Source organism: Pelodiscus sinensis, chromosome 1 (genome assembly GCF_049634645.1).
Source record: "Pelodiscus sinensis isolate JC-2024 chromosome 1, ASM4963464v1, whole genome shotgun sequence".
Classification (NCBI taxonomy): Eukaryota; Metazoa; Chordata; order Testudines; family Trionychidae; genus Pelodiscus; species Pelodiscus sinensis.
The window spans coordinates 327,210,024-327,221,148 of NC_134711.1; the positions used below are offsets into that span (position 1 = coordinate 327,210,024).

At 44.3% G+C, this 11,125-nt stretch overlaps 2 protein-coding genes across 2 annotated transcripts; both read left to right on the forward strand.

Annotated features, from left to right (window-relative positions):
- The first annotated feature begins 718 nt into the window (after positions 1–718).
- On the forward strand, positions 719–1,654 carry LOC102461187 (olfactory receptor 51G2-like). The gene has a single exon (XM_006132543.2). The coding sequence runs from the start codon at positions 719–721 to the stop codon at positions 1,652–1,654; it is 936 nt and encodes a 311-aa protein (XP_006132605.2).
- A 31-nt stretch (positions 1,655–1,685) lies between these two features.
- Positions 1,686–10,744, forward strand: LOC102461430 (olfactory receptor 51G2-like). The gene is made up of 2 exons (XM_075924116.1): positions 1,686–1,816; positions 9,769–10,744. The coding sequence occupies exons 1-2, from the start codon at positions 1,686–1,688 to the stop codon at positions 10,742–10,744; spliced, it is 1,107 nt and encodes a 368-aa protein (XP_075780231.1).
- The last annotated feature ends 381 nt before the right edge of the window (positions 10,745–11,125 follow it).

The window sequence follows — 11,125 nt, forward strand, 5'->3', positions numbered from 1 at the left end:
CCACACTCACAAATGGATGGCTAGAAATTGTGGAGTTGGGAAGGTAGCCCTGTAAAATCACATTGTGCTCAAATAGGCCATGAAAATCCCAGCCACAATATATAAATGGGGTCAAGAGTTCACAGAGATTCAAAGAGAGGCTGGGTATTTATATGGGTAACCAGTAAATCAAATTTAGGTAAGAAGATTTTCTGAGGAGTCCAGGAAGGTCTATCAGCAGTTGTGATTTGCCTCCCAAAATAGCTCAAATTTATGAGTCTCGGGGGAGAGGGAGCTTTCTTTGGAGAAGGTCATTCCATGGGTACCTATTGTAGAGCTTCTTCTAATTCATATACAGGTTCTAGTACAAACCAATGGATACAGGAACAATGGGTCTCACCCAATCTGTCAGCCAGTGTTCACTCCAAGTGGAGCCAGAACACAGCCCCCCTGCTGATTAATCAGCACCACCCACTCAGAGGCTCAGAGCTCTGTGTGTGGGGCGGTGTTGACGCATAGCTGGGAGGGAACACTGCTGACAGTCAGTAGCTTCCTATCAGAGGTGTCAATCCAAGACTACGATTTTGCTCATTTTCCTTGAGATACTGGGATTCTTGTGTCACAGCTACCCGCTACGTTCTCACAACAGAATGCCGTCTAGTAAAATATTATCTAAACTCTTATTCTTTTTCCTCTCAGGAAGGAAAATTCAAAACTCCTCGAATCTATCCAGTACATCATGTTAGCTCTCAATGATACCAGATACATGCCTGCAGTGTTCCTTCTCACTGGGCTAGAGGGGCATGAAGACATCCATATATGGATCGCTATCCCTTTATGCCTTATTTATGCCATATTGATAATAGGAAATACAGGTATTCTGTTCATTATAAAAACAGATTCAAGCCTTCATGAGCCCATGTATATTTTCCTTTCCATGTTGGCTGTCACAGATCTTGGCTTAGCAATGACCACCATGCCGACAATACTGGGCGTATTCTTGTTCAACTCCCGGGAGATCAGCTTCGATGCCTGTTTTGCCCAAGTGTTCTTCGTCCACGCGCTTGCATACGTTGAATCCTCTGTGCTCCTATCAATGGCCTTTGACCGTTTCACTGCAATCCATGACCCGCTGAGATACGCTTCCATCTTAACCCTGCCCAGAATAGCCAAGATGGGACTGGTGTGTGTGATAAGAGGGGTGGCTTTACAGTTCCCTTTCCCCTTTCTCCTGAAACGGTTTCAATACTGGCGAGCCAATGTTGTCTCCCATTCCTACTGTATGCACAATGATGTCATGAAGCTGGCATATGCAGACATCACTGTTAACAATATCTATGGCTTTTTCATAATACTCTCCACGGTGGGGTTGGACTCTTTCCTCATCTTCGTCTCATATGTGATGATTCTCAAAACAGTGCTGAGCGTTGCATCCCATGGGGAGCGAATCAAGGCCCTGAACACCTGTGTCTCCCACCTCTGTGCCGTCCTGCTCTTCTATGTACCAATGGTCAGTCAGGCTGTGTTACGCAGATTTGGAAATAGCTCAACTCACTGGCTTCAGATTTTCTTTGGATACATCTATGTGCTGGTGCCACCCCTGATGAACCCGATTGTGTATAGCGTGAAAAGCAAACAACTACGTGTGAGGATCATCAGGGTGTTCATCAACTAAAGAGCCAGCTCATCGCATGGGTCCAGGTGCGATGATGAAGGAGATGATAATTATGGACCACATGCTCCTCTTCCGTCCTTTCCCCAACATCCGTGATGGCCACCACAACCCGCAGGGGCTGAAAGAGGGACTGGCCGGAGGCCAGATGGAGAACCCTAGGCGGCAAGCCGACCGTTAGGCGGAACCAATAGAATTTCATCTCCGCCCTTGAGACCGGACCAATAGAATTTAGTGGGAGGCCGAGAAGAGTTTTCATGCCTTTATTTGAAAAAAAAACTCCAACGGCCATCTGTCATTCTGTATAAAAGCTGGATTTTTGTGCAATGGTCAGTTTTAAGGCAAGACGACACGAACCTATGGGTTTTTTTTAATTATTTTTTTTAATTATTATGGATTATAATTTGAAAAACAAATATGATTATTCACCAGATTGTAAATTGCATAATACTATGTTAAAATATGCATTGTATTATAAATTGCTAATTAACTCACGATAATTTAAATGTAATATAAAATTATAATTTCGTGTGTTACTCTTATCTGTAATTTTATATTGAAAAAGGTAATAACCTCATTAATGTATATTGCAATAAGTCTAAAAAAAGAGAAAAGCAAGAACATTAATTTATAATTAATCTAAAATTTAATGAAATAGTAATAAAGATTGATTTACCTCAAGTAACAACTTCGTTTGATTTAATGATTAACCATTACTAGGGGGCTGCGCCCCTACTTACTATGATTGCCAATCCCCCTCTCTCTGGGGGATAGGTGTCTGACTAGGGAGAAGGTGCAGGAGCAGGCAGAGGGTGGGGGGTCTCAGTGGAAGGGGTGAATGAGGGAGCTAGGGGTGCAGGATCTCAGTGGAGGGGGCTTGGGATGCAGGGTCTTATTTTGGGGGTGTGAGTGAGGGGGCCGGGGTTCAGGGTTTTGGTGGAGGGGATATGTGAGGGAGCTGGTGGTGTGGGGAGTGGATGCAGCTTCCGCCTCCCTGCGGGAAGGATAGGCCACATGGTTTCCGTCTCCCTGGGGAAGGAAGCTATGTCGCTTCCACCACCCTGGAGCACCAGGGAGGAGTGAAAGAGGAGGCCAGGCAGCCAAGATGCTAGCAGACTGCAGTTATAGCCCTCTGGCTTGGGACATGCCACCCGCAACTGCCGGGAACTATCCCACTCAAGTCCCAGAGGAGGGAGAGGGTGAGGAGGGGGAGTGGCTCAATGCCTACAGCAGACAAGCCTGGGGCGGGGGCATCCCCAGAGTCAGAGCATCCCCTGTTGCCTCCAGCAGTATGCACCCCCCTTTCTCTGCAGGCAGGAGCCTGAACTGCTGCTGGGAGCTGGTGCGAGCGGAACAGCATGTGTGGGGAGGGGAGGTTGTTTCCTGGAGAGGGAGGTGGCCACGAGTAGGTAACAAGATGCGGTGGCGTTGCCACCATCAACTGAAAGTCCCAGCCCCAGAGACTGCTCCACCATGGGTGGCAGGGGGAACTGGCTAAGGGGAGTGGACCAGGATTCCAGAATGACAGACACTATTGTAGAGAGAGATTTCCCTACCAAGGCTGAATTGAAGATGGTCTTTCATTGGTTTTGCAAGTGGTTTTATAGGAGCTGGATGGTAACAGAGTAGAACATGTTGCTGCAGGTCAGATCAAGCCGTGCTGCAATGCACACTGTTAATGATGACTCATACTGCATCAACTCGGAAGGAACGATAATAAAACATTGCTGAATAAAGTAAATTAAACAATTTACTGAGGTTGCCGTTACTTTGCATTAGTTAAATTTAATATAATTAATGAATAACTTCCCTCGCTGATGTTACTCTATGAGAAGTGTGTGTACCTGACCAGCTTATTACTCCTGGAAATGTCCTAAATTACTGCTTGAGAGGTAATCATCCCCAGGTAAGAACCACTGACCTAGAGGGTATAGAGACTACAAATCCCTGTTTATCTTTGAAAATCCCATTTTTTTTCTTACTCAGCAAATCACTTTTTTTGAGTGCATATAAATATTGAGGCTATGTCAACACAGCAGCATTATTTCAGAATGAAGGACGTTATTCTGAAATAACTAAGGGTGTGTCTAGACTACAGGGTTTTGTCAACAAAAGTGGACTTTTGTTAACAAAACTATACCTGTGTCTACACCGCTGCTGAGTTCTGTCGACATAACGTCGACAGAACTCAGCAGTTTTGTCGATGGCTGTAAACCTCATTCAATGAGGAATAACGCCTTTTGTTGACAGAGTTCTGGTGACAGGAGGCGTTATTGCATCTACACTGCCCTTTGCGTCTACTGTCTCATGTCAACAAAGCGGCTTGCTTTGACAACAGAACTGGATGTAGTCTAGATGCTCTTTGTGGACAGAAGCTTGGTCGACAGTATCTGTCGACAAAATTTCTGTCGTCAAAAGCCTGTAGTCTAGATGTACCCTAAGTCTGCATCTACACACAAAGGCTGTGTCTACACTGGCCCCTAAATACCGAAAAGGGATGCAAAGCAGGTAAGTCAAAATAGGGAAATCCGCGGGGGATTTAAATATCCCCCGCGGGATTTAAATAAACATGTCCGCAGCTTTTTTTCCGGCTTTGAAGTAGGAATAAGAGATCCTCCAGAAAAGGGCTTTATTCCGGAGGATCGGGCCAGTCTAGACACTCTTTTCCGGCTTTTCTCCAAGCCGAAAAAAAAGCCGCGGACATGTTTATTTAAATCCCGCGGGGGATATTTAAATCCCCCGCGGATTTCCCTATTCTGACTTACCTTCTTTGCATCCCTTTTCCATTTTTAGGGGCCAGTGTAGACACAGCCAAACAGTTATTTTGACGTATGAAGGTTTCACTGACATAATCCCAGGGATGCATTCTGGGAAGGGACAATATCTCCTGCCCAGGCTATGGCTGGGGTCCTGTGATCATCAGCTCCTCTATCCACTCTTCCCAACTCTGTTCAGCCCCCGTCAGCAGTCCTGTGGGCAGTGGCTACTGCTGAGCCTAACCTAGTAAGAAGCCAGAGAGGGTCCTAGAAAAATAGAGGACACAAGAGAAACTAGGGAGGAGGAGATGCCAAGGGATCGCTGAAGCCCGTGACTAACTTTGGTGATCCCTGGAACCTGGCTCTTCTGTTTCATTTTTCAGGGAGAAGGGAAGGCACCTCCCCTTTTGGAACAATCCAAGGGAAATTTCCGTACATGGAGCCTTGAAATCTCTTTTCCCTGGTCTACACCCTGGGTTTGTAATTCAGGATATGAGGCTTCTAGGGAAAAATCTTGTCCTCTATAATTGCTATTATTTATACTCTCATATTACATTATTATTATCATTATAATTGTTGTGGTTATAATTATCATGTATTTTCATTCAACAAGATTAGAGAAATTGTCAGCATCATTGCTACCTATTCAGCTGCTCCCGAGGGAGCTATGTAACTAATCAGAACCATAGGAACCATGAAGACAAACCTGGATTCCAAAGATGAAGCCTGCAGCAGGGTTGTATCCCCTGTGACTTGGCCTCTTTAGTTTGCTATCAGACGTGACACGGTTAAAGCTGCTGCAGACAAAGCCAAACAACTAAAACTCCCTGATGGCCAAGTGGCCCCAAGGGAAGGTACAAACATGCTGCATAAAGGGAGCTGCTGCCCTACTTGAACACACACTGCCTGCTTCCTGTGCAACTTCTCGGGCGACTCCTTGTGCTGTAGGGTGAAGACCTCTGGTGTCAGCGGCTCCCTTCTAGCAGGAACTGGGTACGTTGGCAGGTTTCACTGTCTGTAACATGCCAAGTGCAGGGCGAAGGCTGCAGGCTGTTTGCATTGGCAGCTGTTCTGTGCAGCGGGAGAGGACTTATCTGGGCTGTTAGGGTAATTCAGTGATGGGGCTGGGGGGTAGGCAGTACTTGGAAACTAAGAAACCCTCCCCTACCTCTACCCCTACCCCATGATTCACTGTAAGGCTGTGTCCAGACTCAGGGGTTTTTTCGAAAAAACTTCACCTGCGTCTAGACTGCAGCCGCGTTCTTTCTAAATTAAATCGAAAGAACGCAGCTTTTCTTTCGGTGGCGGTAAACATAATTCCACAAGGAAGAACGCCTTTTTTTGAAAGTGCTCTTTTGAAAAAAGGTGTTCTTTAAAGCAAACAGGGCTTTTTAGAAAAAGAGCATCCAGACTGCCTGGGTGCTCTCTTTCGAAAAAGCGGCTTTCTTTTTCGAAAGTTCCGCGTGCAGTCTAGATGCTCTCTTTCGAAAGAGGCTTGCAGTCTAGACATAGCCTAAGTTATTTAAGCTGCACAGAATTCGGGCACTTACACATAGCTCGGAGTGCTGATAATCTCATGCCCTCAGTCAAGTGGTGCCATGCTCCAAAGGTACACAGAAATCTGGCAATCCACTGTCCCTTGCCCTGCCTCCTTTGCTTAACCTGGATTTGAAATAAGAAGCTGAGACAGTCATCAAGTGAACTCATTTAGTCTCATTTCTTACCTGTCTCATTGTACTAAAAGCCCTATCTGGGTGTGGGAAATGCACCACCCGGCATCTTTGTTCTTCACACTTATTAGTAAGTATGCGAAAGTATTAAATTTCAAACCCAAAATTCTATCGCAGGCTAAAAAACAGACTCTAATGCTAAGAACCCTCTCTGACCTGAGAAATCATCTCTGAGAGATCAGAGCGGAAAATGGGTAGATGTGTGTACACTCATGTAAAGATGTGAAATCATATGCCAAACATTTTCATCATATTAGAAATATTCCCAGCCAAACTTTGATGTCATGCATGCATATTGGAAGCCAGCAGCAGAGTTGTTAGAATCTCTACAGGAAGGATCAGTGGTAACTTTGCTGCTTAATGGGTTTTGGTTTAGAAAATATTGCAGATGTACGCTAAATATATTGTCTGCAATGTGTTTGTGCTATGAACATAAGAACATAAGAATGGCCATACTGGGTCAGACCAAAGGTCCATCTAGCCCAGTAGCCTGTCTGCCAACAGTGGCCAGCACCAGGTGCCCCAGAGAGGGTGGATCAAAGTCAATGATGAAGTGATTTGTCTCGTGCCATCCATCTCCAGCCTCTGACAGAGGCCAGGGACACCATTTCTATTCCCTGGCTAACACCCTTTTATGGACCTAACCTCCATGAAATTATCTAGCTTCTCTTTAAACTCTGTTATAGTCCTAGCCTTCACAGCCTCCTCTGGCAAGGAGTTCCACAGGTTGACTACACGCTGTGTGAAGAAGAATGTTCTTGTATTAGTTTTAAACCTGCTACCCATTAATTTCATTTGGTGTCCTCTAGTTATTCTATTATGGGAACTAATAAAAAACTTTTCTTTATTCACCCTCTCCACACCAATCAGCCCTCTGTACACCACTCATGATTTTATAGACCTCTATGATATCTCCTCTCAGTCTCCTCTAATCTAAACTGAAAAGTCCCAGTCACTTTAGCCTCTCTTCATATGGGACCCGTTCCAAACCTCTAATCATTTTAGTTGCTCTTTTCTGAACCCTTTCTAAGGCCAAAATATCTTTTTTGAGGTGAGGAGACCACATCTGTACACAGTATTCAAGATGTGGGCGTACCATAGTTTTATACAGGGGCAGTAAGATATTCGGTGTCTTATTTTCTATCCCTTTCTTAATAATTCCTAACATCCTATTTTCCTTTTTGACCGCTGCTGCACACTGTGTGGAAGTTTTCAGAGAACTATCCATGATAACTCCAAGATCTCTTTCCTGATTTGTTGTAGCAAATTAGCCCCCATAATACTGTACGTATAGTTGAGGTTATTTTTTCCAACGTGCATTACTTTACACTTATCCACATTACATTTCATTTGCCATTTTGTTGCCCAATCACTCAGTTTGGTGAGTTCTTTTTGAAGTTCATCACAGTCTGCTTCTGTCTTGACTATCTTAAACAATTTAGTATCATTCACAAACTTTACCACCTCACTGCATACCCATTTCTCCAGATCATTTAAGAATAAGTTGAACAGGATTGGTCCCAGGACTGACCCTTGGGGGACACCACTAGTTACCCCTCTCCAATCTGAAAATTTACCATTTATTCCTACCCTTCATTTCCTATCTTTTAACCAGTTCTCAATCCAAGAAAGGACCTTCCCTCTTATCCCATGGCAATGTAATTTACACAAGAGCCTTTGGTGAGGGACCCTGTCAAAGGCTTTCTGAAAATCTAAGTACACTCTATCTACTGGATCCCCCTTGCCGCACGTTTGTTGAGCCCTTCAAAGAACTATAATAGATTAGTAAGACATGATTTCCCTTTACAGAAACTATGTTGACTTTTGTCCAACAAATTATGTTCTTCTATATGCCTCACAATTTTCTTCTTTACTATTAATTTGACTAATTTGCCAGGTACTATGAACTCTTTGTTCAGCCAACAGTTGTATGATAGTGTTTCGTAGTAAATGACTTATCCTGTAATGCCTTGATACTAAAAAATATATATGCATAGTATCATGAGCAAAACCCACTTTGTCAGATGAGCAGAGTGGAGAGAAAAGCGGGGACCCTCTCAATTTATAAGAGAAAAAGAAGGGAGAGGGAGAAAAAAGTGACTGTTAACTGTAGAGTTGGTGCTAATGAGACTAACTGAATGGGCAGAAAGGGTCTCATACTTAATTTTTTATGTTGTTTGGGTGTTGAATGTTAGGAAACCAGATTTTATAATGGCCACTCAACTCATGTCTTTGTTTAAGGCCACTCTCTCTCTGGAGTTGGTCTTTGAAAATACTTTTGTAGTAAAATGGCAACTTTAAAATCCATTAATGAGTGCCAGGTAGGGTAAAAGTTTCTCCTACAGGTTTCTCTGTGTTACCATTTCTGATACTTGATGTGTGTCCATTTAGCCTTTGTCATTTAGCCAGTTTGGCCAATATACATGGCAGAGGGGCATTGCCGGTAGTAGATGGCACAGATCACTATTAGAGGATGTGCTATTGTATGAGCCTCTGATTTTGTGGGTTATGTGGTTAGACCCTCTCATGTTGTCTCTTGTGTAGATGTGTGGACAGAGTTGGCACTAGGGTTTATTGCCGGAATAGGTTCTCGGGTGAGTACGATTGAGGTGTCATGCGTGGTTGCTGAAAAGAATTTGTTTCAGGTTAACAGGTTGTCTATAGGTGAGGACTGACCTGTTTCCCAAAGCCTATGAGAGTGAAGACAGGGTGTAGATTGTCATTGATTCAATGGAGGGGTTTGAGCTGCGGGTGTAAGCGATGACTCATGGTCTTCTGTTATTTTCCTTATGGGGCTTGTCCTGAAGAAGCTGATGCCTGGCTACTCGTCTGTCTCTAACAATCTGTTTCTTCACTTCTCCGGATAGGTATTTTAAGAATGCCTGACTAAGATCCTGTCGGTGTTTGCCTCTGTTCTGCCTCCAACTTCCTGTAGTCAGCCCCTGGTCAGTTTCAGCAGCAGCGGCTGAATCTGGAGCCAGTTCCGACTTACATACAAATTCAACTTAAGAACAAACCTATAGTCCCTATCTTGTACGTAACCCGGGGACTGCCTTATATAAATGGGGTCAAGAGTTTATGGGGATTCAAAGAGAGGCTGGGTATTTATATGGGTAACCAGTAAATCAAATTTAAGAAGATTTTCTGAGGAGTCCAGGAAGGTCTATCAACAGTTGTGATTTGCCTCCCAAAATAGCTGAAATTTATGAGTCTCGGGAGAGAGGGAGCTTTCTTTGGAGAAGGTCATTCCATAGGTACCTATTGTAGAGCTTCTTCTAATTCATATACAGGTTCTAGTACAAACCAATAGATACAGGAACAATGGGTCTCACCCAACCTGTCAGCCAGTGTTCACTCCAAGTGGAGCCAGAACACAGCCCCCCTGCTGATTAATCAGCACCGCCCACTCAGAGGCTCAAAGCTCTGTATGTGGGGCTGTGTTGATGCATAGCTGGGAGGGAACACTGCTGAGAGTCAGTAACTTCCTATCAGAGGTGTCAATCCAAGACTACGATTTTGCTCATTTTCCTTGAGATACTGGGATTCTTGTGTCACAGCTACCCGCTACGTTCTCACAACAGAGTGACGGCTAGTAAAATATTATCTAAACTCTTATTCTTTTTCTTCTCAGGAAGGAAAATTCAAAACTCCTCAAATCTATCCAGTACATCATGTTAGCTCTCAATGATACCAGATACATGCCTGCAGTGTTCCTTCTCACTGGGCTAGAGGGGCATGAAGACATCCATATATGGATCGCTATCCCTTTGTGCCTTATTTATGCCATATTGATAATAGGAAATACAGGTATTCTGTTCATTATAAAAACAGATTCAAGCCTTCATGAGCCCATGTACATTTTCCTTTCCATGTTGGCTGTCACAGATCTTGGCTTAGCAATGACCACCATGCCGACAATACTGGGCGTATTCTTGTTCAACTCCCGGGAGATCAGCTTCGATGCCTGTTTTGCCCAAGTGTTCTTCATCCACGCGCTTGCATACGTTGAATCCTCTGTGCTCCTATCAATGGCCTTTGACCGTTTCACTGCAATCCATGACCCGCTGAGATACACTTCCATCTTAACCCTGCCCAGAATAGCCAAGATGGGACTGGTGTGTGTGATAAGAGGAGTGGCTTTACAGTTCCCTTTCCCCTTTCTCCTGAAACGCTTCCAATACTGGCGAGCCAATGTTGTCTCCCATTCCTACTGTATGCACAATGATGTCATGAAACTGGCATATGCAGACATCACTGTTAACAATATCTTTGGCTTTTTCATAATACTCTCCTCTGTGGGGTTGGACTCTTTCCTCATCTTCCTCTCATATGTGATGATTCTCAAAACAGTGCTGAGCGTTGCATCCCATGGGGAGCGCATCAAAGCCCTGAACACCTGTGTCTCCCACCTCTGTGCCGTCCTGCTCTTTTATATACCAATGGTCAGTCTGGCTGTGTTACGCAGATTTGGAAATAGCTCAACTCACTGGCTTCAGATTTTCTTTGGATACATCTATGTGCTGGTGCCACCCCTGATGAACCCGATTGTGTACAGCGTGAAAAGCAAACAACTACGTGTGAGGATCATCAGGGTGTTTGTCAAGTAAAGAGCCAGCTCATCGCATGGGTCCAGGTGCGATGATGAAGGAGATGATAATTATGGACCACATGCTCCTCTTCCGTCCTTTCCCCAACATCCGTGATGATATGGTCTACTTATCTCCATTCTATGGAGAGAGGTTCAGATGGGTTGGACCCAAGGGAGGGGTGGTTTTTAGGGTGGAAACTGGATGGCTAATTAGTTGGCCTACAAAAAGCCATATTGGCTGCTGCTCTTACCTCAGGATTCTTCTTTGATACAGCAAAATAGAGAAGGGATTTGTATGTTGTTTCCCATGACACCTTCACTGATAACATCTCTGTGTCTCACCCACAGATAACTGATGTGCCATCACAGTCCTGTCCTTTTCTGTGGACTCTGGATGGTG